Source organism: Pseudomyrmex gracilis, unplaced genomic scaffold, assembly GCF_002006095.1.
Source record: "Pseudomyrmex gracilis isolate BER0280 unplaced genomic scaffold, ASM200609v1 scaffold_161, whole genome shotgun sequence".
NCBI lineage: Eukaryota > Metazoa > Arthropoda > Insecta > Hymenoptera > Formicidae > Pseudomyrmex > Pseudomyrmex gracilis.
In genome coordinates this window covers 35,409-60,080 of record NW_018020745.1, presented here as the reverse complement: position 1 = coordinate 60,080, position 24,672 = coordinate 35,409, and the positions used below count along the sequence as shown (strand labels likewise).

Genomic DNA, 24,672 nt, shown 5'->3' with positions numbered 1-24,672 from the left:
CTTATCTATGTATTTATTTTATACAATCAATTGTTACTTATCCTCTTCCAATAACAAAAATTACATGCGATTTTAATCATTACTAACAAATATTTATGTGATTTCAAAATTTAACACACAACAGCGTGCAAACTAAAAACAAAAAGCAAACATCTCTCACTATAACCGAAATGAATAAAACTCGAGATTTCGATGTATAGAGCATAGTTTTTATTTATTTAGGAAAAAAATCATCCATAGATATGTTGCTGGCGTCATTTACAATATTTTCTTTATACGCATATTATGTTCGTCAATCTCGTTCGTAATCCATTATATAATATAAAAATGGTTATACATACTATTGCAGTAAATATATCGTTACTTCTTATGTTTGTTGATTAAATCAGGAAGCAAGCATCTGATTATTTACATAATAGAGTTTTGCACGGTATATTATAAAGATTTCTTTTTAATAAAAAGCATAATTTATATTAGAGACGTCGTTGTGCATTGCATTCTTACGGAATCGCTCGTGAGATTTGGGATTTACGTAACGCAAAAGTACATACGTGACACATTTTTACGACCGCGCGTCTTTCCAGCAAAAACCTGTTCTTTCAATTTTCTTTTTTGTATTAAAAAATATGAAGATTTTTTTCTAATCTGCTAACGTCTCTACGTATACTTTACATATTTTACCGATAGGTACATCTGACAAAATAAATATTGTGTGTGAAAAATCGGGAGGGATCGATTTCTTTAAAAAATATATATTACAATATTGCACTTAAGGTAAATGTACACGATAAAACGCGTATAAAATATACAACGAGTTCCTCTATCGAGGCACTAACGATAAGGAACACAGAAGTGTCACGTAGTGTGCATGCATGGTTGTTAGTGCACAGAGCTTTAAAACGTTTGCAACTTATGTAAGAGGTGTATTTTTCAGATCATCATGTTTCTTAGGCATCGTCATCTTCAACCTTAGGAAGCATGAGGAAAACTTAAAAGTGTAAAATAACGACTTGGTTAACACGTTTGCAGAGTATTTACGATAGAACATTTGTATGACCGTTTCGAAAATAATTAAACAGATCTATCTTATCGTTTAGAAGACAATATCTTGTATATTGATTAGCTACTTTTTGTAGTGCACATAAACTGTGATTCACAAAACAAACAAAGAATTGCACGTTCAAGATGCGCATTTTCTTTTGCTTTGTGTCTCTAAGCAAAAAATGTAGATACTTATATCTACAAGATATTTTACTGAAATAAAAAAAGTGCAAGCCACCTGTACACACAATTACATACACATACACTTCTGTTTGGTAAATATATATACCGTGTATATATATTTATAATATAATATACATATATATAATTACAGTATGATTATGAGAAGATCGGTAAAGGGGACACACAAATTAGAAGATTCTCGCGTTTTACTTCATTTGTTAATAGATAAGGATATCTCTCTATTGTATAATTAAATGCTTCACATCCTTTCCGTCGTTCGTATTTTGAATATCCATTGCCATCCACGACTAAAAAGAGTGTCAGATAACTTTATCAATTACTTTGATTATACAATAGTCATCCGTGTAATTTGATGTGACATGCTGCTGTGATAAATTACAAAAACTTAAATTATTCGTTTATACTTATCAGCATGCTTGTGAACAATCTTCTCTTCGTTCTTTTACAACCATGATACGCTTGGCACATCGTCGTCAAGTATATCAAAGAATATGCTTGATATATAATTATTTATAGTGAATAATAAAAGCTGTAAAAAAATCAACAAATATATTAGTGCATTTTAAAAAGAGATTGCACTTTTGAGTAATCGTAACAAAATAAACTTTTTACATTCGCACTGAGCAAAACGAATGAGCGTAAAATACAAATTTTGATTTAAAAAGATCTGATTAAAAAATAAAAAAAATCAACAATACGTATGCGCACACTTTTGATATTATCAAGTTGATAACATCAACTGCCACGCGTACAAAAAAAAAACTGATCACTATTAATCGATCCTAGGAAAAGGTTCGCGACACTTAAGTGCATGAGCGCGTCTGCTTACACACACGTGGATAATAAAATTGTGTTTTAAAGTTTTGAAGTAACTTAGTAATTTTCGTCTCCTACAGACTATTAGAATTACACTTTATCTTCATTTGTGCTTTTTTTTTAAATATGTACATCTATAAACTTATTCCTTATGTATTGTTCGTGATCGCTAAGTAGTAGAAATTTGGAACAGTGGATGGAATGAGAGTATTGTCGATTAAAAACTAGGATATTATTTTTCTCGCGCGAATTCCCTACGACTCACACACGCAGACACACATACACGCGCACTTCGAAGATGATCGAATGAAAAAACAGCTTGTAATCTCTTTCTTATTTCACGCATTGAGAATCATTCTAGTTTTATATAAAACATACGACATATATATATATATATATATCGTGTCACTCCGAGTGTCCGTGACACTCAAAACTGATATCACGCAAATAATCATATCATATAAAACACATAGGTACAATGAAAAACAATGCAACAACGCTATTGCCTCACGTAATCTCATTTCCTAGGAATAAGTGAGAATTTCAATGAGTTGTGACAGTAATTTCATGTCGTTTGCGTAGTACGACACTATTTCCATATAGACGCTTCTATAGCTTTGCCATTCCGTTATATATCTTTGCCTTTGCACATTATAAAAGAGATATATATGTATATTTTGTGGGTTTTTTTTGTGAATATAATTTTTTATGTCGGTATATATTTTTTGTTTTGTATAATTTTCAAGCTCTCAAGCCATGCTATATGCAAAGTTACTGCGATGTGCTTGTGATCGTCATCCTGAAATATCATGAGTAGTAAATCTTCGAGGCTGATCGATAGTATCACATACAATACATATATATGTATATATTATATATTCAAGGTGTGTTTTTACGAATTAAAATCTCTTTATAATCCGCGCGTATCTTCCTTTTAAACAAAGGAACGCGATGCGCAACAAGCACATTTGCAATAAAGCTTTTTATTGCAGTTAAATTGTATGAAAATACATTTTTTTTCGAGATTTATACTCTTTCAGAGTAAAGTTCGATAATAATTACATAGAAAGTTCCTAAATCTCTCAAATTTATCCTATCTTCATTATGAAGGCCACTCAAAAGACGGGGACATCATACGATTTCGCTATTCAAAACTCAAGTTGCCGTACCGTAGCGGAAAAAAAAGACTGAAAAATATTGTACATACAAAGAGTCTACTTTAAAAAACATGTAGGCTAATAAAACTTCCGTTGTATATCGTGAACTTTTTATCACATTGTAATAATCTCACGCTCAGCACCTTATCCGTATCACAACTAAAAATAAAACAACAAAGCGAAACAATGCAAGCACCACGCGTTCTCACACCGAGAAGAACTCCAATTACATGAAAATGTTACAATTGTTAAGATATAATTCTGTCAAAAAGTTAAAAAATGCAATTATAAGCGATACATCTTTCAACGCAGCGAAAGTAAAAAAAAATCTTTTATATATAATGATGTAAAATCTTATAGAAATTTGTTGCTTTGCATAATATATTTGTTTGCGCTATTTGGCTTCGCTTTTTCTTATTGGCCGATATAAATTGATTAAATCTTTTCGTACGAAATATGTTTCGCGGTATGGGTAATCTCAGATTTTCCTTATTTCCTTATCGAATATCAGCGTAACGCGAAATTTGTGAATAGCGTTGAATATTTTATTTAGCGAGAATCTTTCTTACAATTTTGACGCGTCTATTTTTATTGACGATTAAATATGTTTATGAGAATATTATCTGTATGTAGTGCGCGATATTACTGAATAATATTGTTATATTCGAGTATATATCTCTTTTTTTTCTTTGAAGAGATTATTTTCAATGTAAACACAAAGAATGTAGACTATACGTTAAAGCGTGAAATGTGTATAGTGCATGTCATGCTTACAGAGCGATACATGAAGCATGGATTTGATACGAACATTTTTTCGATAGTTTCAAATAGATATATATACATATCACAAATAATGTAAAACATTGTCTCGTAAATTTCTATATAAATTAATAAAAATAAAATAAACATGAGAACATACATATATAATTGAGCTAAAATTCGTAATAAACTTAGAAATAATAACCTCTGTTTTCCCATAATAAAAAAAAGTAAGACGTTGACACAGATACAAGATCTACAAAATCTGTCACATATTCTGAAAAATACTAATCTATCTTAATGAGAATGTAGAGTGCAGATCTCTATCGATACAACATTTGTGATTGATACTTCAGATCACTTTTCTAATTTCACTTGTGTTGCAAGAATCATCTTCGATAAAAACAAATTTCAATATTACACTATTTATATGTAGAAAATAAGAATTCTATAGGAAAAAATATATAAATAATTTTCGGAAGTTTTACATTGAGACTAAATTGTTTTTTTTTTTTTTTCTATTACAAAAACAGTGCAAGTCTCAAATTCGATTTTAGATGATCTAAATATACATTAAATTACGAAGAAAATTGAACTAACATTTGCTGGAACGTGGTCGTTCCAACGGTCGTGGACATCTGACTAATACTGTTGAATAAAGAATCCGCCTGTAGATTCTCCGGCAATCTGGTAAGAAATTGTGCACCATGCACAAAATCCATTTTCAACAGCTCCTCCTGATACAGGTGCAACACACCCAGCGCCGTTCTAAACAGGAACTCGTCTCCATCTCTGAGAAAAACATCCCAAACTCTACATGCAACATCAAGAGGCATTGCTTTGGCATATATAGTATACAACCAATCTAATAGATACAAATCCGGACTCAGTCCGGCTATAGTGAAATGGGAAAAGACTTTTGGCAGCTTATGCGCAAGAGCACTGGAGTATACTTTGTAATAAATGTCCATTTGCTTTTGGTCCAATGTGAAGGCGGCTCTGTGGCAAGGATGATTCAGTAGATTCGCGAAACAAGCAAAGGCATCAGGCGGATCCATGTTGAGTGATAACACAGCACCCACAAAACTCATTCCTTGCACATAGCCCACGTCCGGTCTGTACACAGCATACGCTGCCAAAATACCCTGAAGGCTGTCGGTTAATGGTCCACCTTCTTGAAAGACACATAAGGTAGGAAAGGTACGAGATACATCTAATCGGATTGCAGCTAATGACTCATTGTTGGGGCTGGACATCGCCCTGTCTAAGCAAAGATTATAGAGGTGCGGTGTTATATTTAAGTTATTTGGAATCGCTAGTTTCCATACTCTACCACGAACACTCGGCGGCAAGCCGCGCCACCACAGCTCTTTTACTTTCTTCGTGTTCTTCACACTTTCGAACTTCGGTAAGACGTGCACATTCCACGTGTAAGAGTCTTCGGCTAATCTTTCTTCCTCTTTCAACTGATATTCTCGCTGTTGCTTACGCTCCTTCTCTTCGCGCAATTCTCTCTTCCTTGCCGCCTCTAAAATAGCATTGTATTGCTTACGATGACGCTCTTCCTCCAATGCGTTTTTAGCGGGCAAATTCGCTGGTCTCGGTTGTTGAATTAAAGCTGTACTACCGCCTACCTTGTCGATGTTTCTTGACGGACTGCCAGTGGGCGTCGATTGTTGGGAACCTTTGTTTTTCCATGGGAACATATTCTTCGTGAACAGCGAATTCAATGCCCAACGTTTCTGGGCCTTGTCAATCTTTTCCACGACGTGTTGTTCGTCCGATCCCAAGAAGCTACCTGAGGGAGATATCTCGCTAAGGGAAGACACCGTACTGCTGCACGATCGTGGCAGGCTGTTCCTTGGACTACTATTCGCACTAACATTTTCTAGCTTTGTGTATTTATCCGCGTTCGGATTGGAGATTTCCTTATCGTTACACGGAGATTCTAAATATTGAGAGCTATCGATTTGTGCATCACTCGGAGTCTTACTCTCTTCCACGGAGTACAGCTGCTTTGTGGAAGGATTGTAAGCCAGGGACATGCTCTCCAGAGCATGATTCAAACTGGTTCCCGCCACACCGACGGAAACCACGTTCCCGGCGTCATACCATTTGTTCTCGCGAATATGCACGCATAGGGCTTTGGTCTTCGCCGCTGGTATCGGCGCCACGTCGCATGCCAGTGCCTCGTCGACGTTGACGCTGTTGCAGCGCACTGTGTCTCCGTTCAAGGAAACCAATTGCTGCTTGCCGACCTTCGGCACGATGTTGTTGGCGATATAGCAGCCGGACTCGCGTCCGGCGACCTTCACCACCTGGAAACTGTTGTTGGTGACATTATTGTAGCGAGGAGGCTTCACGCTTCCTGACAACTGCAGACTCTGCGACGGGACGGGATGCGCGTTAGTCCCATTTAAACGTTGAGACGTCACGGGACTCTTCATGGCTGGCTGCGGCGACCTCCTAACCTTGCGAGCGCGTCTAGGTCACCTCTAGTCGAGAAGAATAACCATTCGCGCACCAAGTTGTTTGACGCGTGACTCACAAATTCGTAGACACGCATGCTTCCTTATCGATTCTCAAGAATGTGCAACGGGCCAGCATGGAAATCCGATCTTGCAACTCGACGTCCCGATCCAGAGAGACGCTAAATCGAGCGACACACACGTGAACACACGAGACCAGCGAGACAACACCCAGGGATATAGAATGGAGATAATCTTTCTCTCGAAATGTCACACACGTCACATCCCGATATCGCGTCTGTCAAATTATCACCACCTTGTAAATTAGTGTGCAATCGAGTTCACGTCCGTCAACAAATAAGACCTTCGTCGCGAGCGCGTCTAAAAATATACAGCATCCGATAATATCGAGGAATTTGGTACTGCGCTGTTTCTGACGTGCAAGAGAATCGAACGGTCACTGACGGTGACGCGAGAAGAATCACACACGGCTATTCGAAATTGCGATTATCGGCCGAAGAATCGCAAGGACGGAGACATTCTATGTTCCACTCGGTAGAAGCTCTCGGTAGGAGCGAGAATTGGTGCGCGTATTTTGACTTCGCACTTTATAATGCAGATTAAAGGCCGCTACGCATGTAGCGTCCAAATGTCAAAACAAACACAAGCGTTCTCTCTTGTCTCTTATTAGAAATGTGATTTGTCACTACGCACCATACGTATTGTAATCAAACTATTTCACAAACGTGTGACAGCTGTCATTCTTTCCTTCCTGCGCCCAAAGTAGTTAATTAATTCTAATTGACTCAAATCGTTGATCGGCTTATTAGATATAGGGATTTTCTGTCTGCGTCCCGAGATATTCGCTGCCAGTACTGGAAATCTATAGCACATGTGACGTGAAGTACAGATTTTTAGTACCGGCAGCGAGTGTCGGCACCCTCTGAGATTGATAATCCCTGTTATCCGTGGATCTTGAGATTTTTATCTGGTTTTGTCGAAAAAAGAAAAAAAAAAACAAAAACGGAATGACTCCGATTGGCTATCGCCAATGTCTCTTTTTTGTCATTGGTCCGTTTTCACTATTTCATCCGATACGCTCGTCCTTAATTTTCCGGACCGTAACGTTGGCGGCATTTGCGAGTTATCAAATTCAATCAAATTCAATATAAAAACGGATGCTGAGAGGTGTGTACAATGAGATATATTTGAATTGCTCGTAATTTCTCATTGAATTTGATCTCACGTCCGGAGAGACACGATTTGTGTTGTGTAATTTAACACCGCGTTGAAGTATCGAAGATGTTGATTTACGATGTGTTGCACAAAGAAAAAGTATATCATGTCGTTGCCAACGATCTTCGTAATTTGGGAGTTAAATACCGCTTTAAGAAGAGCATGCTCAAAAGCGAGAGATCTGACGCGTGCAAGAACATTTCCAAGAGGGTCTTCAAGACCCCGCTGTTCTATCAGGCTCTGGATATCGTGAATTTGTCGTCGGGTGCCATAGTCCACGTTCCCGTGTTTGTGATACAAGCCTCCACATTTTTGGAAAAATATATCACGCAGGAGGGTCTCTTTCGGAAAGCCGGTTCCCAAGCGCGACAGAAAGAATTGATATCTCGTTTGGACAATGGCGGTAGTTTAAACGAGAAGAATCACGCGATCGACGTCGCAAACTGCTTGAAGTCTTTTTTTCGTGATCTACCCGAGCCGCTGATCCCGTACACATATCACGATCTATTTGTGCACTGTGCACTGTTGAAGAGCTACAGAGTGCAAGCACTGTTGTTGGCATGTATACTGTTACCACCCTATCATTTAAACACTCTGGCATTTTTTATGGAGTTTCTGAAGAAAGTTTCTATGTATGAAAAACAAAACAAGATGAATATTGAGAATCTTGCAAAAGTTATTGGACCAAATATAATGCCTTTGCAAGACACATCCATGTCAGCTGTTCAGAACAGATTGCAAATGCACTTGTCTATTATCAAGGTATAAAAAATGATTGTAAGAATATTAATGATTCATGATATCTTAATTAAAGAAATATCCAAAGATCTTAGATATATCTTATGTAAAGAGATATATTTTCTTGCAGATTCTGATTGAAAATTCAGAAAATATTGGTATCTTGCCAAATCATATTGCGCAAAGTATATCTATGGAGATGAGTGGAAGCACAGATAATGGATTGGACTCACTTGAACCACATGTAAAGTCCAAGAAAAAGAAGCCTCGCAGTGCAAGTCTCACAAGTAACTATAATATCTTTACATATTCTTTTTTGTATATTTTTTAAATAGATTTTTTCTGAATACTAAATTTGGAAATATATTTTTTTGTCATTTTTTATAGGAATGTTCAATGGACTGAAGAAAATGGTTGGGAAAAGTGCAGATGACACACCTAACATCAACTGCCCGCAATCTTGTACAAATTCAATGCAATTAAATATGTCCTCAAATAAATTTACTAAAAAACGGAAAGTAACTGAAAGAGAGCGTCTTTCAAGTATGAAGAAAAAGTATGAAAATTTATCTTTTACTGTCATTTCATGCAAATTTTGGTCTTTTATTGTGTATACTTTTTTAATATTTAATATTAGAAATAATTAGCACAAGAAACCATATATAAATACGTGTTAATGTAATATTTTACACTACTTTAGGGGAACAGCTGATAAGTTGGACAAATCAAAGAGGCTAAGATTGAGTCTGGACAAATTTGTTTCTAAAAATAAACAAGTAAGTATCCGCGTGTGTATGCGTATTAATACTTATTGATTTTGTAGAACTATTTAGTAATTAGGTAACACAACTTCGATAACAAATAACTTTGGTAAAATATTTTCAGAAGACTGATGACGACTTATCAGATTCGTGCGCGAATAATTATAAATCATGTTGTGAAAGACGTTGGAGTTCAGTAAGCAGTTCTTCTCACACACATAAAATACATAATAAATGTTGCAATGGGATATCACGTTTGAGATTAGTCAAATATAATGAACGATTGAATAATGATTTTCAGCAAGAGTATGAAGATGTACTCACTGACGCCACTGTGGACTTGTCCGACGACGGTGGCGAGCACGATAACTTGCTAGATAAAAATCATCGCAGTAATCAACATTGGAATATGAATGTAAGCGCAAATTCAAGAAAATTAAATGCTACGGATGAAAGTGATAACATATGCTTGTTAACGCCCGATAAGACTGATTCTGACGAATTTGACATATCTCTCTCTAATAATGAGCCAGCATCTCTATCAAGTGATCATGGCGAAGAAGATTATGTCAAAATTCCTAAGAGCGAATACGAAGACATAAAGAATCGTGTTTCAGCAATTGAAACGTGTATTTCCCAGGAATTTGGGTGCATATACAACGAAGATAATGATATAACAACGCATTCAGTAAACAAAGTACAAACAGCATATGAGAAAACGTTAGAAGAGGCTAATATCGAAAACACTTTGTCGAGCGATTATTTAGCGAAAAGACTGAGCAAGGAATTGAAAATCAGAAGATCGGGAGAACATAAAATAATAAGGTCTCCTAGCGCGAGGAAAATTGGAACATTAAGAAGACGTTCACAAGAAAAAATTACAAGGTAATTAGACATCTATTTTTTTAAAATTTTTTATTATATATAAAATGATTAGAGAAACATAATTGACTAGTACGAAAAAAATTGAACCAATAAAAAATTTATCTTTTATTAATTAATTTTTTCAGCAAACATGTTAGACGAACTGCATCATGGCATATTTCTCCAAATTTTAACCTACAACATCATATCCAACTCGATAAACAAATAAATGTTTATCCGATTGAAAGAGAATTGATTTTTTCTAACAATTATTTAAAGGAGCAATCATATTCTACCGACAAACGCAGCGAAATGGTATCGAACAATACGAGAGACGAAGTAACTTGTTTACGTAATCAAACGAACACAATGATTTCTCGTTCCGCGGAACGACACAGAATCTCAAATAATAGTGATTCGAATCTTTCTGGATTCAAAGATCTGCATACAACAAATAATCGTGCAGTCTCGTCTGTGCGGAGAGCATCGTCTTTCCACGGCAAAGACTTCGTAGATAATTCGTCGTATTTTGATGATAAAATGGACGACTTAAACAAGATCAACAGTCATCAAAATATAGTTTTGAATAACGACTGTTTACAAGAATCCAATATTGTTTTCGAAAGTTCAAAGGAGATATCGTGGAACGACGCAGACAAATATTTCAAATCGTCGTCTCGAACGAACACATCTGCTCCGCAAACCGGTAGACCGTCGGTCGCGAAACTGCGAGCGCAAAATGCCGGTATGGTGTTAGCCAAAGCGAGATTGTTCGACGAGTGCACAACAAAAACGCCCGAGTTCGTAACCGCCAATACGTCAAACAAGAAACGTCGTGACTCTACAATCAAACGATCTCCCAAGACGAACAAGGAGACGCAGATCTTCCGAAAACAATCCAACAAGGATTTAAACAGCAAAAATTGTCACGCGATGCTGTCCCCGAACGCGAAAATAAAGACGCAATTGATAAATTCGCCATCAAAACCAGTTCAAGACCGAACGGATAAGAATTATCGTTCTCAGAAATTTTCGAATAAAGATCCAATTGAAATTGTTGTTAAACAGAAAAAGATCAATGACGCACGTGACACGGAAGTTCATCAGAAAGAGAATATCATTGCCAAGACATCGCCACTGACAAAAATGTCCGTCAACACGATGCTGGAAAATTCGACCGTGTCTCCTTACAAACCGGATGTTACGAAAACGCCACATATTAAGCGACCTTTGACGGTGAAAACACCGAGAAGCACCAAGATAGTGCGCAGACCTCCAGTCGACACACGCAGAACGCCGTTGAAAGCGACAGCACAATTAGGGACTCCGAAACGTCAAAGTCCCAAAAGTATTTTGAAAACAAGAAATCTCAGTACACATGCGTAACAGATACGTAAAATGTGATCATAAAGACGCGTTGAATTAATGTTATCCTTCATATATGTGTTTAAGGAAACAATTTATATACATATATATATTTTTTTAGAACTAGTATTTTTTTGTGGTGTTCCTAGTATATTAAGTTACTTTGTTTTTTATAAAACAGAATATATATATATATATGAAAACAAACAAATATCTAACAAAATGTTACAAAAACTGCTAGAGTTTTATACAAATTTAAATTTTTATACACAAATTTTTTAAATTTATATATTCAAACAAATTAATAGATATGTGTCGTATAAAGAGTGCGTCTGTATAAAATTACACTTTTTTTTTGTGATTTGGAGTCACATTTTAAAATGCGAACAGAATATAAAACTGTTCGATATACTTTTTTAAGACTAGTCATTGCATTTATCACTTATTTGCATATAGTTCTCATTATATTACTTGTCATTCACATGGCAACGGATTTCTCATATATTCATTGCAACATTTTTATGTGTTATCGCTCGTTAATAAATACATAAGATGTCAATGTAACATTTACCTTGTACCTAGTATAACGAATTAAAGCATTTTTTTTTTTTTATCTTCTGTAAAAAGAATGCAATCTTTTGTTCTTATATCGTTCCCGCTCTGTTTTGAGTACTCGATTGTACGATAATTTAAGTATATACGTGTGTCGTGTTTTATGATCGAGGCAAAAATCATCACGATCCACGTGGTCGCTTTAATCATTCGGTCGACCAATCACGTGGCACCGCTTGTCTTTCGCCACCTCTGTGTCGCGCTACTGTCAAAACACGTCGAACGGTTGACATTGATGATAAAACGCGCGTCGTGGTTACAACGAGTCACATTATTACTGTCCCGCTCATCTCCTCTTTCGTCGCCGTTAAAAAAAAAAAGAGAAACAAAAACTTATTCCAAAAGCCGAGTTATTTGTTGTGTGCGTTACACGGTGTCAGATGTAATAATTTCGAAGATTACCGCGACGATATCAGCGCCACGTTGACACGGGAGCACTGTGCAACTGTTCGCAAAAAAAAAAAAAAAAACGCAAGAAAATTCTCCGTGCAATAAAGTGTCAGTGATTTCTCTCAGCGGGAAAAAACGCAGCCCTTGGGCTGACGAGAAAGGTGGTCGGTGCAAAAATGAGGGAGGCCGGAATTATGCTGATAAGCACCGCATTAACGTGCGCTGTTATCGGCAATGCGTATTATCAACGAAAACAATTTTATCCGACCGTTGTCCATATAACCAAATCCAATCCGAGCATGACCGTGAGTTTTTTTCCGCGATAATAGCGATAAGTCACGCAGTGACCTTTGAATTTAATCATAACTCGCGAATTTATTATGGACGTATTGCTATAGGTAATCTACGCGCAGGGATTCATTCTTGCATTCATGATAAACGCCTTCCTGCGAAAGATCTTTTTCGGTACCTTGCGCGCCGCCGAGATCGAGGTGAGTGACTCTCGTCTCTTATCGTTTTTTGTTTTTTTTTGTTTTTGAATTTTTTTATTTTAAATTTTTACACATGTCTTTCTGTCGTTTGCAGCACTTGGTGGAAAAAGTGTGGTACGCAGTGACGGAAACATGCTTGGCGTTTACAGTATTTCGGGATGACTTTAGTCCAAAATTTATAGCGTTGTTTACACTCCTATTATTTTTGAAATCATTTCATTGGCTAGCTGAAGACCGTGTTGATTATGTGAGTATTACATTGTTATCTTTATCGGTTTGTTTTAAGTAACATTGTAGGAAACTCGGGCATATACATATGTATGTACGCACATATATATGTATACACATGGTTTCTTACAATATTATTTGCATGTATGTACATAATACATATTTAACATTTATTGAGATTTGTTCTATGTTGGAGTAATTTATAACTACGTACAATTGTCCATATATCTTCAATTAATTTGTCTCTGTTGTTTTTTAGATGGAGAGAAGTCCAGTAATAACGTGGTTGTTCCATTTTAGAATTGCTACTTTATTATTACTCTTACTTACCATTAATTTTACAATGCTTCATTATGCAATCGTTACAACAGCCACTAGAGGTCCTTCTGTACAACTTGTATTTGGCTTTGAATATGCAATTTTGCTCACTGTTGTTCTTAATATTACTGTAAAATATATATTGCACACACTTGATCTGCAAAGTGAAAATCCGTGGGATAACAAACCAGTGTTTTTGTTGTACACAGAACTGATAATTGGTTTTTTAAAGGTAATTTTTTAATGTAAAACTTATTTAAAAAATTATATATATCTTGATTTGTATGTGATTGTTCATGTATACATATATATTTAGTTATTTGACTCTAATCAATTAATTAATTAAATGTCTTTAGGTGGTCCTCTATGTTACCTTTGTGACTTTAATGATAAAACTATTTACATTACCTTTATTTGCACTGCGACCCATGTATTATACTATGCGAGATTTCAAAAAAGCATTTCATGATATTGTAATGTCAAGAAGAGCTATTAGAAATATGAATACACTCTATCCAGATGCAACAGCTGAGGAATTGGCTGCTGCTGATAATGTTTGTATTATATGTCGGTAAGTATTAAAAAAAACAGAAGTATCTTATATTATGTGCAATCTTTCGTTTTTTCTTATGCATTATGTTGATGTAGGGAGGAAATGGTTGGAGCTAGTAAAAAATTGCCGTGTAATCATATCTTTCATACTGCTTGTCTACGTTCTTGGTTTCAACGTCAGCAAACGTGTCCAACGTGTCGTTTGAACATTTTAAGACCTACGCCGACCACTACGCAACCAAGGCAGCAGAATCCTCCTCAGCCAGGACCGCAGGTGCCTCAGCCTCCGCAAGCACCTGGTGTCAATCCTATTGGTACAATTTTGATTATTTATTTTGTATTTTGAAATTATTAATACTCTTCTTTTAATTTAACTTGTATTCTTAAATACAGGACCACCAGGAGCACCATTTCACATCCCCCCATTATTTTGGGCTGGATTGCCTGCTGCAGGAATGCCACCACAGCAGCAGCAGCAACAGCAGCAACAACAACAACAGCAGCAGCAACAGCAGCAACAACAACAACAACAACAATCATCTCAACAGCAATCTCAAAATAATGCTGGAAGTACTTCTTCAAATCAGAATGTACCACCCACCTTAAATATACCGCTTTTTCCACCATTGTTTCCTACACTACCATTGCCGCCTATTCCTGCACCACCACCGCATTTAAGTGAACTCAGCGAAGAAGAACTTAGAGCGATGGAGGGTAATCTGCGCCAAGCTGTTCAAGCCAGAATACAAACATTGCAAAAGATTCAACTTTTATTGGATGCAGCCAATGCGATGATGAATCAATATCAAACAGCAGCTGCCACAGCCAAGTAAGTATAATCGAGATAGTGTAGTCTGTATAATTTAATATAATTCAATTTATCGTTGTAATATATATTTTATTTATTTTTTTTTTTTTTTGAATAATGCAATTTACAATTCTAGTATTGTGTACAATTCTACAAACAATGTCGATAATACATCGGATGTATCTGAGAAACCAACAACAAGTGGTACAGCGAACACAGCCACTGAAGTCAGTGGCGAAAGTTCTGAGGCCAAATCGGAAAACACATCGAGTATGTTGAAGGAAAACTCTTCTCCGAGCACGTCAAAAGAAATCACTTCTACTCCGAATACGTCAAAGGAAGGCACTCCTGTTTCAAGTGTACCAAAGGAAGAAACATCATCTAACGAATCTGATACGCTAGATTTGTCTAAGATTGAGATGGACGTTACGAGCGAGCAGGAAATGCTACGCAGACGTAGGTTGCAAAAATTTTCACCTCCACCAACAACAGAATAAATAAAAATAAAACTTGTGTGTGATAAACTATGTAATATAATAGACTAACTTGGTTAATGATTGGCCTCAATATAAACGGTTAACGCGATTGAGGACTGTGTAATAACTAAAGTCGGATTTTGCGATCGATGCGAGAAATCTCGATAAATGATCTTAAATCTAGTTCTGTCTGCATTAGTACTGTGTAAATTAATACAAACAATCTAATTGTGTGTTAATATCGTGTATTAAGACACAGTATTACTACACGCAGAACTACTTGCAAAAAAATTTCTCTGCCGATTGTTAAATCCAAAACTTAGTAATAATTGAGACTGAAAGCTTGAGACTCAACAAACTAAAGTCATAGTACCAACAGTCTCTCATGATTACGTGAGAGTGTGAGTTTCATAGGAATGACAATTTATGTCTTTCTTTTTATAAAGTGTCAAATCTTTTTTTTTTTATAAGAAATACATATGAAATGCGGTAAACTAGTTTTCCTGGCATTATAATTTTTTTCAGATTTATTCGTGTGTAAAAGATAACGCGGGATGGATGGAACTTATTTTTGCACGGGAGAATGTTTCATGTCTCGTTGTGCCATCCATTCCACACTACTCTGCGTAAAACAATGGTTTTTTTTGTTTTTTTTTTTTTTTTTTTTTTTTTTTTTTTTNCTGGCATTATAATTTTTTTCAGATTTATTCGTGTGTAAAAGATAACGCGGGATGGATGGAACTTATTTTTGCACGGGAGAATGTTTCATGTCTCGAAATGCCTTCCAATTCACACTACTCTGCGAAAAATTCGATCTTTTTTTTTTTTTTTTTTTTTTTTTTTTTTTTTTTTGCTTTTCTATTTGCGTAGCCATTATAATTGTGCGAAAGTATTTGCTGTAAAAAGAAAAAAACTGAAATTAATTCAATATTTCCACAAAATGGCTTACTTGAGTATTTCTGTCTCTGAGCTTCAACATACATGCACATTTCATATATGTACAGTTATATACTATAATATGTAAATAAGCTATCTTTCTTTAATTCTTTCATGAAATTGAGAAAATAATAATAACTACACAATAACGATACAGTACAAGTATTTCTGATAAAAAAAAAGAAACTAATTGTATGTTATTTACTTTTTATTATAATGATCTTAATTTCATTTTCTTTACAGAGATATATATATATATAATTTATCATAATTCACATAACTATAAAACTATTTGATAATTATTATGATTAATAAATAAAGCAAAAAACAGATAAAGAGAACAGTTTTCAAATATATAAAGGTATAAACGTAAATATCCTATGTAAGGCATTTTTATTATAAAAAAAGGGGTAATATATAATTAAAACAAGAAATGATTTCTCTTTTATCTCTGCACACGCACACACATTTATATATATATATATATATATATATATATATATGTATATAATATATATAGACAAAAGGAAAAGTTTTATTCTTATCTACATATTACATAATCTTATTTGCAAGACTTCAGCGTTTCTGACATCGTGAAGATTACAATAAATTGCACTGTGCGTCAGCGCGACGAGTCGAACTGTGTTTATCGACATTTTTCTCCGTTATCGACTTTCAAAACGGTATCATGTGCCGCTAACCACGGATCTAAGTATATGAAGGAAACATTAGCTGCTTGGTATGAGAGCAAGGAAAGACGTGATTGGAGACGGGGAGGGTAATGCCCTGACTCCGGTAAATTTCAGTTACGTTCGGTATCATTCGGCTCACATGTATGCGCAGAGTTTTGTTTCACGCATTCCTGTAATAACAGCGCAATCAAAAATTGACGTCGCATCAGCAAGTCTACCAACATGATTGGTCAATTCGACAAGACTCTACGTAGAACCGAAACATTTCCGAGCGCTTACGGAATTAGCCGAAGTCAGGGTACTTCTCCCCTTACCGCGCTCTTGCGGAAAGGTTCCCTCCATAAATTCTTAGTTCTGTGCATGGGCGAATGTTTACCTATTTCGATTACGAGCTTTAATCACCGATCTTCGCCGACGCGCGCAAGGCTGTGATGGTTTGTACAAACCAAGTTTTTGGCACAATATGTTTTGTTATTCAATAACCGACGGTTTGAAATAAATATCTCCATTCTTTGACGATGATTAAAAAGAAACCACGCCGTTTATATGTGATTTTGTTAAAACGTCAGAGGTCTTTAGAGATCACGATGCTCTTCGAGTGACTTGTGTTTTCAGTTTTGCATGTGTATCGTGTCACGCGGGTGTACCGTGAACACATGTCTAACGGAGTAGTTTACTTTTTTATCGTCGTAGATTCTCATAGGGTTTTTTTTAGATAACGCATGCTCTTGGGAGAAGTGTCACGTCGTTCAAATATTGCGCCAGCGTCCTTGCGTTCTGCGATGTGGGCCCCGTGGCGCGTTGTTATGATCTATCATGGCGTACTGTAGTGTTGTGACCGCTTGGTGTCTATGTCAATTTTAGAGTGATAAAACTCGGGAGAGAAACAGTGCGAGTGGCGATGCGAGTCGACGACATCTGTTCTCGCGAGATAATCGTGTTCCTATGAGCTGCCGCGTCCCAAGAGCGTTTCAAGTTGTACGCACGTTTCACCACTACCCGTTGTCGTCGTCGTCGTCGTCGTCGTCGTCGTCGCCGTCGTCGTCGCTGCCGCTGCCGCCGTCGTCGCTGAAGGCAGAATACACAGAAGCAGAGTGCGCGCACACACATACACACACACGCGCGCAACGTTTTGCCATCGAGGAAGTATCGAAATATCTCTGAGTAATAAAAAATCACGACGTTAGGTCGGTCGAATCGACGGCTGTTGCAGTATCCAAGCCGGTGCGTCCTCCGAAAAATCGCCGCCGACGCGACACGTGAAGCACACCGCACAGCGCGCAAACTTTTCCCGCGCGCATCCCGCATCTCTCTCTTCCTGGAGGAGAGTTCGGTGCGGCATCTAAGAGGAGCGGTGATTTATGCAACGGTGCGTAAACATACAGCGTCGTAAAAACAGCCGCTGGAAAGCCTGGAAACGCGAAACGTTTGTGTGACGCGCGTCCATCGCTACGCCTGAGCCTGTCTCGTCGTTTGTGCGAAGCACGCGAAAATACCATCTTCACCGCGAGCATCACTCGAATCTGGTGTCGAAACCCACTGGTGTATAATCTCTGTGTTGTTACGCCACACGAGGTTTCCGACTATAAAGACCGTCAAGCACTGCTCCCGCACTGTGTGTGTGTGTGTACATATATACGTATATGTGTGTGTGTGTGTATGCGTGTGTACCGAAGCGTTCCTTTTTTTTTTTCTGCGTAAAGACGTTGACGTACCACACGTTTTGTTTATACTACACATCATTGATGCAATAACAAAACTTTAATGGGTTCTACAAGGGCATGCGGAAATTTAACATATCTATGTCTGTCCAATATTGTTAATCTGATAAGCATCTGAAAGACTTTTTTCCCAGTAGAAAGTGAGAGTATAATCGCTGAGAGAGCCAAAGATCCAGCAAATCTGAAAAGGCATGCAGGATAGTTGGTGACACTGGAGAGAGTGTTTACTAATTAGTTTTACAATATGACGGATACACGTAGAAGAGTGAAATTGTATGCTCTTAATGCGGATAGACAGTGGGATGATCGTGGTACAGGTCATGTTTCCTCTTCTTATGTAGATAGATTAAAAGGGATCTCTCTGTTGGTAAGAGCGGAAAGCGATGGCTCTGTCTTGCTGGAGAGTAGGATACAGCCTGATACAGCATATCAGAAACAACAGGTAATATGCACACAAAGGATCTCACGGATTTACTTTTATTATGACTATCATAAAATCTACGATTGTCTAACTCTTTCTTTTGTAGTTGGTATATTTTTGATTATATTATTTATGCTGTTGCTACGTAACTCTTATATAAAATTTTTTTATCTATAAACACTAATATTTATGATGTTTATATTATAAATTAAACGATAAGTTATAACAAAATAGAATTGTGTTTTTATATGTTTTTAGTACATAATTGTGTAATTTTAACAATAAAAATATTTATAATTATTTTTATTTACTTTTGACACAGTTTAATAAGATAAAAGATAAATAATAAGTAATGATACATTATTAAATATTTTATTTTTGTGAAAAGTTTTTACTTATTGCAAACATATTGTAAACACGTTTATAAGCAATAAAATAGTAATATATATATGTGTGTATAATTGTGTGATTTTAGGATACTTTGATAGTATGGTCAGAAGGGGATAACTTTGACTTGGCTCTAAGTTTTCAAGAAAAGGCAGGCTGTGACGAAATATGGGAGAAGATCTGTCAAGTCCAAGGCAAAGATCCGTCAGTAGAAATTACACAGGATATTGTAGAAGAATCCGAAGATGAGCGGTTTGATGATATGTCAGATGCAGCACCACCCATTGAATTACCACCATGTGAACTTAGCCGACTGGAAGACATTAACGAACTCATAGAAAATTGTTTAACATCCCCTATGAGAAAAGAAAAATTGGCAGTGGCACTGGAATCAGAGGGTTATATTAAGAAGCTGTTACATCTGTTTCGTACATGCGAGGATTTAGAAAACATTGAAGGATTGCATCATCTTTACGACATATTTAAAAATATTTTCCTACTTAATAAAAACGCGCTGTTTGAAGTTATGTTCAGCGATGACACAATTTTTGATGTTGTCGGTTGTTTGGAATACGAACCGACGTTATCTCAGCCAAAAAGACATCGGGAATATCTTCGGCAGTTAGCTAGATTCAAGCAAGCGATTCCAATTACAAATACCGAATTGTTAGCTAAAATACATCAGACATATAGAGTTCAATACATTCAAGACGTTGTGCTGCCAACCCCAAGCGTATTTGAGGACAACATGTTGAGTACATTGAGTAGTTTTATATTCTTCAATAAGGTTGAAATAGTAACTTTGATACAGGATGATGAGAAGTTTCTCACTGAACTTTTTCGTCAGTTGACGGACGAAGCAACTTCAGACAGTAAAAGACGCGACTTGGTTCTTTTTTTGAAAGAATTTTGCAATTTTTCACAAAACCTTCAGCCCCAAGGAAAAGAAGCATTTTATAAAACATTAACAGCACTTGGTATACTTCCTGCTTTAGAAATTACTTTGGCAATGAATGATTCTCAAACAAAAACGGCCAGTATAGATATATTGACATATATTGTGGAGTTTTCTCCAAGTGTTGTACGAGATTATACCCTACAGCAGATGAATACTACAGAACAGGACCAAATGTTAATCAATGTAATAGTTGCTCAACTTGTTGGAGATAGCGATCCTGAGTTGGGTGGAGCGGTGCAGCTGGCCGGTGTGCTGCGTTTGCTCCTGGATCCCGAGAACATGTTGGCTTCTGTTAACAAGTCAGAGAAGACTGATTTCTTAAATTACTTTTACAAAAATAGTATTGGTACTTTAATAGCGCCTCTCTTGGCGAACACAATCGGAGATCGACCTGCGAGAGAAGATTATAGAACAGTACAACTTTTGGGCTTGATCTTGGAGCTGTTGTCGTTTTGCGTAGAACATCACACATACCATATTAAAAATTGCATATTGAACAAAGATTTACTCAGAAGAATATTGGTTTTAATGAAATCAACACACACTTTTTTAGTACTATGTGCATTAAGGTTTATGAGGAAGATTATAGCATTAAAAGATGAATTTTATAATAGGTACATAATTAAGGGTAACTTGTTTACTCCCGTATTTGATGCATTTGTAAGAAACAATGGCAGATACAACCTTTTAGACTCTGCTATACTGGAAATGTTTGAGTTTATCAAATTGGTAAGTTATGGTAACTTGTGATTGATAAAGATATGTAAAAATTATACATATATGTATATTTATGTATCTTATATACAAATAACGTAGTGTGGGCACTTTATATTATACTTTCAGGAGGATATTAAATCGTTATGTTCACATGTTGTTGAGAACTTCTCGAAAGAATTGGAAGCAATTGATTATGTACAAACATTTAAGGCATTAAAATTAAGGTACGAACAGCATCAAGACAAGCTGAAAGATCGTGATAGAACTACAATTGACAGGTACATATATAATTACATTTTTTTTTTTATTTTTTAAGTGTGTTATAAAAAACAAAACGTAGATTAAGATAAAGAACAATTAAAATAAATTATATGAAATATATAGAGATAAAGACACAATAAATATATGTACAGATTTATTTTCAATGAGTAATTTAAAGTTTTAACTATTGAAGTAAATTCATTTATATGTGTAGTGTTCCATCAATTTTACGGAATAGTCGATACCGAAGAGATCAAAGGCAGCTAGATGAGGAGGAGGAGCTATGGTTTAACGAAGAGGAAGAATTTGATGAGGGTGAGGCGGTGGTACCCGCAATAGCAGCAGATCTTATACTTCCAGTTTCTGCTAAAACACAATCGTCATCTTCAAATTTTGCACTTAATCCCGCTCTTACAGATTCAAAGAGTCACCAACAGCAACAACAACAGCAAACTATGTTAAACAACAATACTTCTAATAACAACATTACCTCGCAACAACCGCAAATCAACAATAGTACATCAACGGCGAATGAATCACCGATCGCTTCGGATATAAATCCTACTCCGGCTATTGGTACTGTGGAAAAAACGGGAACTGCACTGTTTAAAAAGGTACACCAAAAATGTACATGCTTAGCAGCAACTATATTAGAATTTATTGATATTATTTTTTGTAATTATTTCATTGATAAATAATAATAATACGTACAATACAGAACGTTTGAAGTTAAAGATCTGACAAATTAATTTTTAGGGTTTAGTCGATTACGAAGGAGATTCGGATGAAGAGGAAGAAGATTCAGAATTAAGTCCTTCGCCAAAGCGGCAAAGATTGTCATAGTAGGCAAACAACAAAAACAAAGAAAGAACAAGACATTTGTGATTTTTAATTGCTATTATCATTTCGTAACCTTCCTACATGTAAAAAACAGATCTATTCCTTCATTTTTGAAAGAAACAGAGATGAGCTTTCTCACTTAGGAATGGACGCAACAATAAGTGCTTTTAAAGAGACGTGTGGTGGACACTCATCCATAGGTCCGTCTGTGTTGACTTGTGTATAGTATATATGCAAAACTAGCGTCTGAGTGAAAAACTAAGCTATGTCGATCGAGTGTATCCGGTAAAACAAAGGAGAATGAACTGTCGTTTGAACAAAAGCAACAAAAGAGGTAACAATGTGGCATAATATGACATAGTGTGAGAATGTATGTACTATATACTGCGTAAAAAAAAAAGTAAAAGATATTAAACCATAGTCCATTCCACTGTCTGGAAACACCTTTGCACTAGGAAGAATAACCTCATGAATAATTATGACTAGACTAAGGAAATTTGGCTATTCAGCCAAATTTATTAGTAATTTACAGATACAGAAGATGAAGCTTAGACAATGATATACTGCAACATTGCAGTTGTTGAGTTATGTGATACACTAGGAATAGTGTATCACATGGAGTCCGTTGAAAAGAAGTTTACACGCTGTAAGATCAGGGGAGACAAAGCGTACATGTGATGTACCGCACAAAAGCAACCGAAAGTTTTGTTTTGCTATTTGTAAGTTTCTTAATCGCCTGTGTTGCGCGATAAAGAGACCTTACTCTTCAGAATAGTCCGACACTATAAAACTATTAAGTTTGACTGTGGAGGATAGTATTTAGTTTGTATATATATATATGTATATTTGTAATGATTGTAAACACATACACAACATACACTCTTTGATTAAGCAGATACATAGCAACTTCTTTAAGAGTTTTCAGTTCTTTTTAAAAAAAAAAAAAATTTTCAACAAGCTTTTCGGTTGTCAATGTAAGTAGCAGTAATTGTATAATAATAAATATTTGATTTATGTATATTTATGCCAGTCTGTGTGTATGCACTTCATGCCCGATGTTAATCCTTGATGTATAAAGTATAACCTGAGTGTATCACGAAAGTTTTTGAGCCACAGTAAGCTTAAAAAATATATTGGTCGTATCAATTATCTGTGTTTACATGGGCAAAAGCCAAAAAATTGCAAAAACACGCTTCATAAAATCACTAAATCACTACATGTGATTTAAATTTGTTAAATTTATAAACATATTTATTTTAAAAAATGCAATATATATCATTTATGTATATTGAATAAAAAATTTAATGCCGGAAAAAAGACGCAATATATAAACTCCTAATTTGTACTAATAAAAATTTGAAAGAGACATTTTATTTTATAGAAGTATGTTTTTATACGCACGCATACTCTCTTTGTAGTTTGTGTGAAATTTAAAACCTTGCCGTATTATTCATTTTAATTCGGCTTCAGTAAAAAGAAATTAGTTCACTTCGGACCATTAGTGCAACCGACAAAGCTAAAACCGAACTTTAGCAATTATTATCGTGTAATTTTTATAATTTATCGCATTAAACAATATACATCTTCACGGTTTTTTTTTCTTTTTATTTTCAATTATACAACAAAAAGTATTATAAAGCTGATGTACAGATGATCCAGCATATGCCTAACAAATGTCCGAAAGAATTTTCAAGACTGCTTTAGAACTGTAAGTACATGTGCTTGGAACATTGAAGTGGAATACATATGTGTACACATATACATATATATTAACTTACGATATTGTGAAAGATGGATTTAAAAACTGATTCAATCATAAGATGAACAAACTGTGTATATCTAAGTAGGCAAATTTGTGCTGGAGCTGAGTGATAAGTGTACATAAAAAATGTTGTGCAACTTGGACTGATCACAAAGAAAGAGAGATGTAACAAAGGCTAATATTAACTAGTTAAGTAAGACGACGATGCCGAGTAATGTTGTTCTTTATGTGTTTTACATATATCCACAATTTATTCGATAACAACACGGAACCGATATTAAGGCCCAGAATATACAGAATATGTGTGCAAAGAATGTAAGTAAAGAAAAAACCGAGAAAAAAAATGAATATCTGAGTGATATTAGAAAATATAAAACTGCGGTCACATATGCTATTTAACTTGACAAATTTAAGACATTTATACAGAGTGTTCTAGACTTCCTTTTTCATTCAACTGCATCATCAATGATATACTTCAATTATTGTCAAGCAATCTTCGAGTTGCTTTTGTAACAAGAATTTTATATTAATATTTGATATGTGTGTAAAAGAGTTTAAAGAGAGTGTAACAAACACATTAAGCAAAACATTTTATCAATTTGTTGTGAAATTTATCTAAAATATTTTGTTATGAGTAATATTACTTTTAGTATCAAGTAAAATAAGATGTTCTCTATAAATTTCATAGAGAAG

General features: G+C 35.6%; 4 protein-coding genes across 10 annotated transcripts; 3 read left to right on the top strand and 1 right to left on the bottom strand.

Annotated features, from left to right (window-relative positions):
- Nucleotides 1–81: 81 nt before the first annotated feature.
- On the bottom strand, nucleotides 82–7,256 carry LOC109857492 (TBC1 domain family member 14-like). 4 transcript variants are annotated; one of them, XM_020433830.1, is made up of 2 exons: nucleotides 4,578–7,256; nucleotides 82–1,774 (listed from the first exon to the last, which is right to left on the bottom strand). In XM_020433830.1, the coding sequence occupies exons 1-2, from the start codon at nucleotides 6,422–6,424 to the stop codon at nucleotides 1,756–1,758; spliced, it is 1,866 nt and encodes a 621-aa protein (XP_020289419.1). In that variant the 5' UTR covers nucleotides 6,425–7,256; the 3' UTR covers nucleotides 82–1,755. The 4 variants fall into 4 exon arrangements, with proteins under 4 accessions (XP_020289419.1, XP_020289420.1, XP_020289418.1 ...); XM_020433831.1 differs by lacking the exon at nucleotides 82–1,774 and having other exon boundaries at nucleotides 2,144–5,241; nucleotides 5,311–7,256; XM_020433832.1 differs by lacking the exon at nucleotides 82–1,774 and having other exon boundaries at nucleotides 4,647–4,769; nucleotides 4,931–7,256.
- Nucleotides 7,257–7,573: 317 nt separating this feature from the next.
- LOC109857501 lies at nucleotides 7,574–11,637 on the top strand. Of its 2 annotated transcripts, XM_020433845.1 has the most exons (7): nucleotides 7,574–8,443; nucleotides 8,550–8,706; nucleotides 8,807–8,975; nucleotides 9,120–9,195; nucleotides 9,305–9,376; nucleotides 9,482–10,065; nucleotides 10,191–11,637. In XM_020433845.1, the coding sequence occupies exons 1-7, from the start codon at nucleotides 7,748–7,750 to the stop codon at nucleotides 11,428–11,430; spliced, it is 2,994 nt and encodes a 997-aa protein (XP_020289434.1). In that variant the 5' UTR covers nucleotides 7,574–7,747; the 3' UTR covers nucleotides 11,431–11,637. The 2 variants fall into 2 exon arrangements, with proteins under 2 accessions (XP_020289434.1, XP_020289433.1); XM_020433844.1 differs by having other exon boundaries at nucleotides 9,305–10,065.
- A 607-nt stretch (nucleotides 11,638–12,244) lies between these two features.
- On the top strand, nucleotides 12,245–15,335 carry LOC109857509 (E3 ubiquitin-protein ligase synoviolin B-like). Its single transcript, XM_020433854.1, has 8 exons — nucleotides 12,245–12,716; nucleotides 12,810–12,902; nucleotides 12,997–13,149; nucleotides 13,390–13,680; nucleotides 13,805–14,019; nucleotides 14,097–14,314; nucleotides 14,394–14,829; nucleotides 14,945–15,335. Exons 1-8 carry the CDS (start codon nucleotides 12,588–12,590, stop codon nucleotides 15,303–15,305), a joined length of 1,896 nt encoding a protein of 631 aa, XP_020289443.1. The 5' UTR covers nucleotides 12,245–12,587; the 3' UTR covers nucleotides 15,306–15,335.
- Nucleotides 15,336–16,770: 1,435 nt separating this feature from the next.
- On the top strand, nucleotides 16,771–23,427 carry LOC109857498 (serine/threonine-protein phosphatase 4 regulatory subunit 3). Of its 3 annotated transcripts, none has more exons than XM_020433841.1 (6): nucleotides 16,771–17,346; nucleotides 18,771–19,075; nucleotides 19,530–21,128; nucleotides 21,243–21,394; nucleotides 21,592–21,991; nucleotides 22,134–23,427. In XM_020433841.1, the coding sequence occupies exons 2-6, from the start codon at nucleotides 18,878–18,880 to the stop codon at nucleotides 22,218–22,220; spliced, it is 2,436 nt and encodes an 811-aa protein (XP_020289430.1). In that variant the 5' UTR covers nucleotides 16,771–17,346; nucleotides 18,771–18,877; the 3' UTR covers nucleotides 22,221–23,427. The 3 variants fall into 3 exon arrangements, with proteins under 3 accessions (XP_020289430.1, XP_020289429.1, XP_020289431.1); XM_020433840.1 differs by lacking the exon at nucleotides 16,771–17,346 and adding an exon at nucleotides 17,353–18,281; XM_020433842.1 differs by lacking the exon at nucleotides 16,771–17,346 and having other exon boundaries at nucleotides 17,353–19,075; nucleotides 21,592–21,692; nucleotides 21,795–21,991.
- Nucleotides 23,428–24,672: the final 1,245 nt, after the last annotated feature.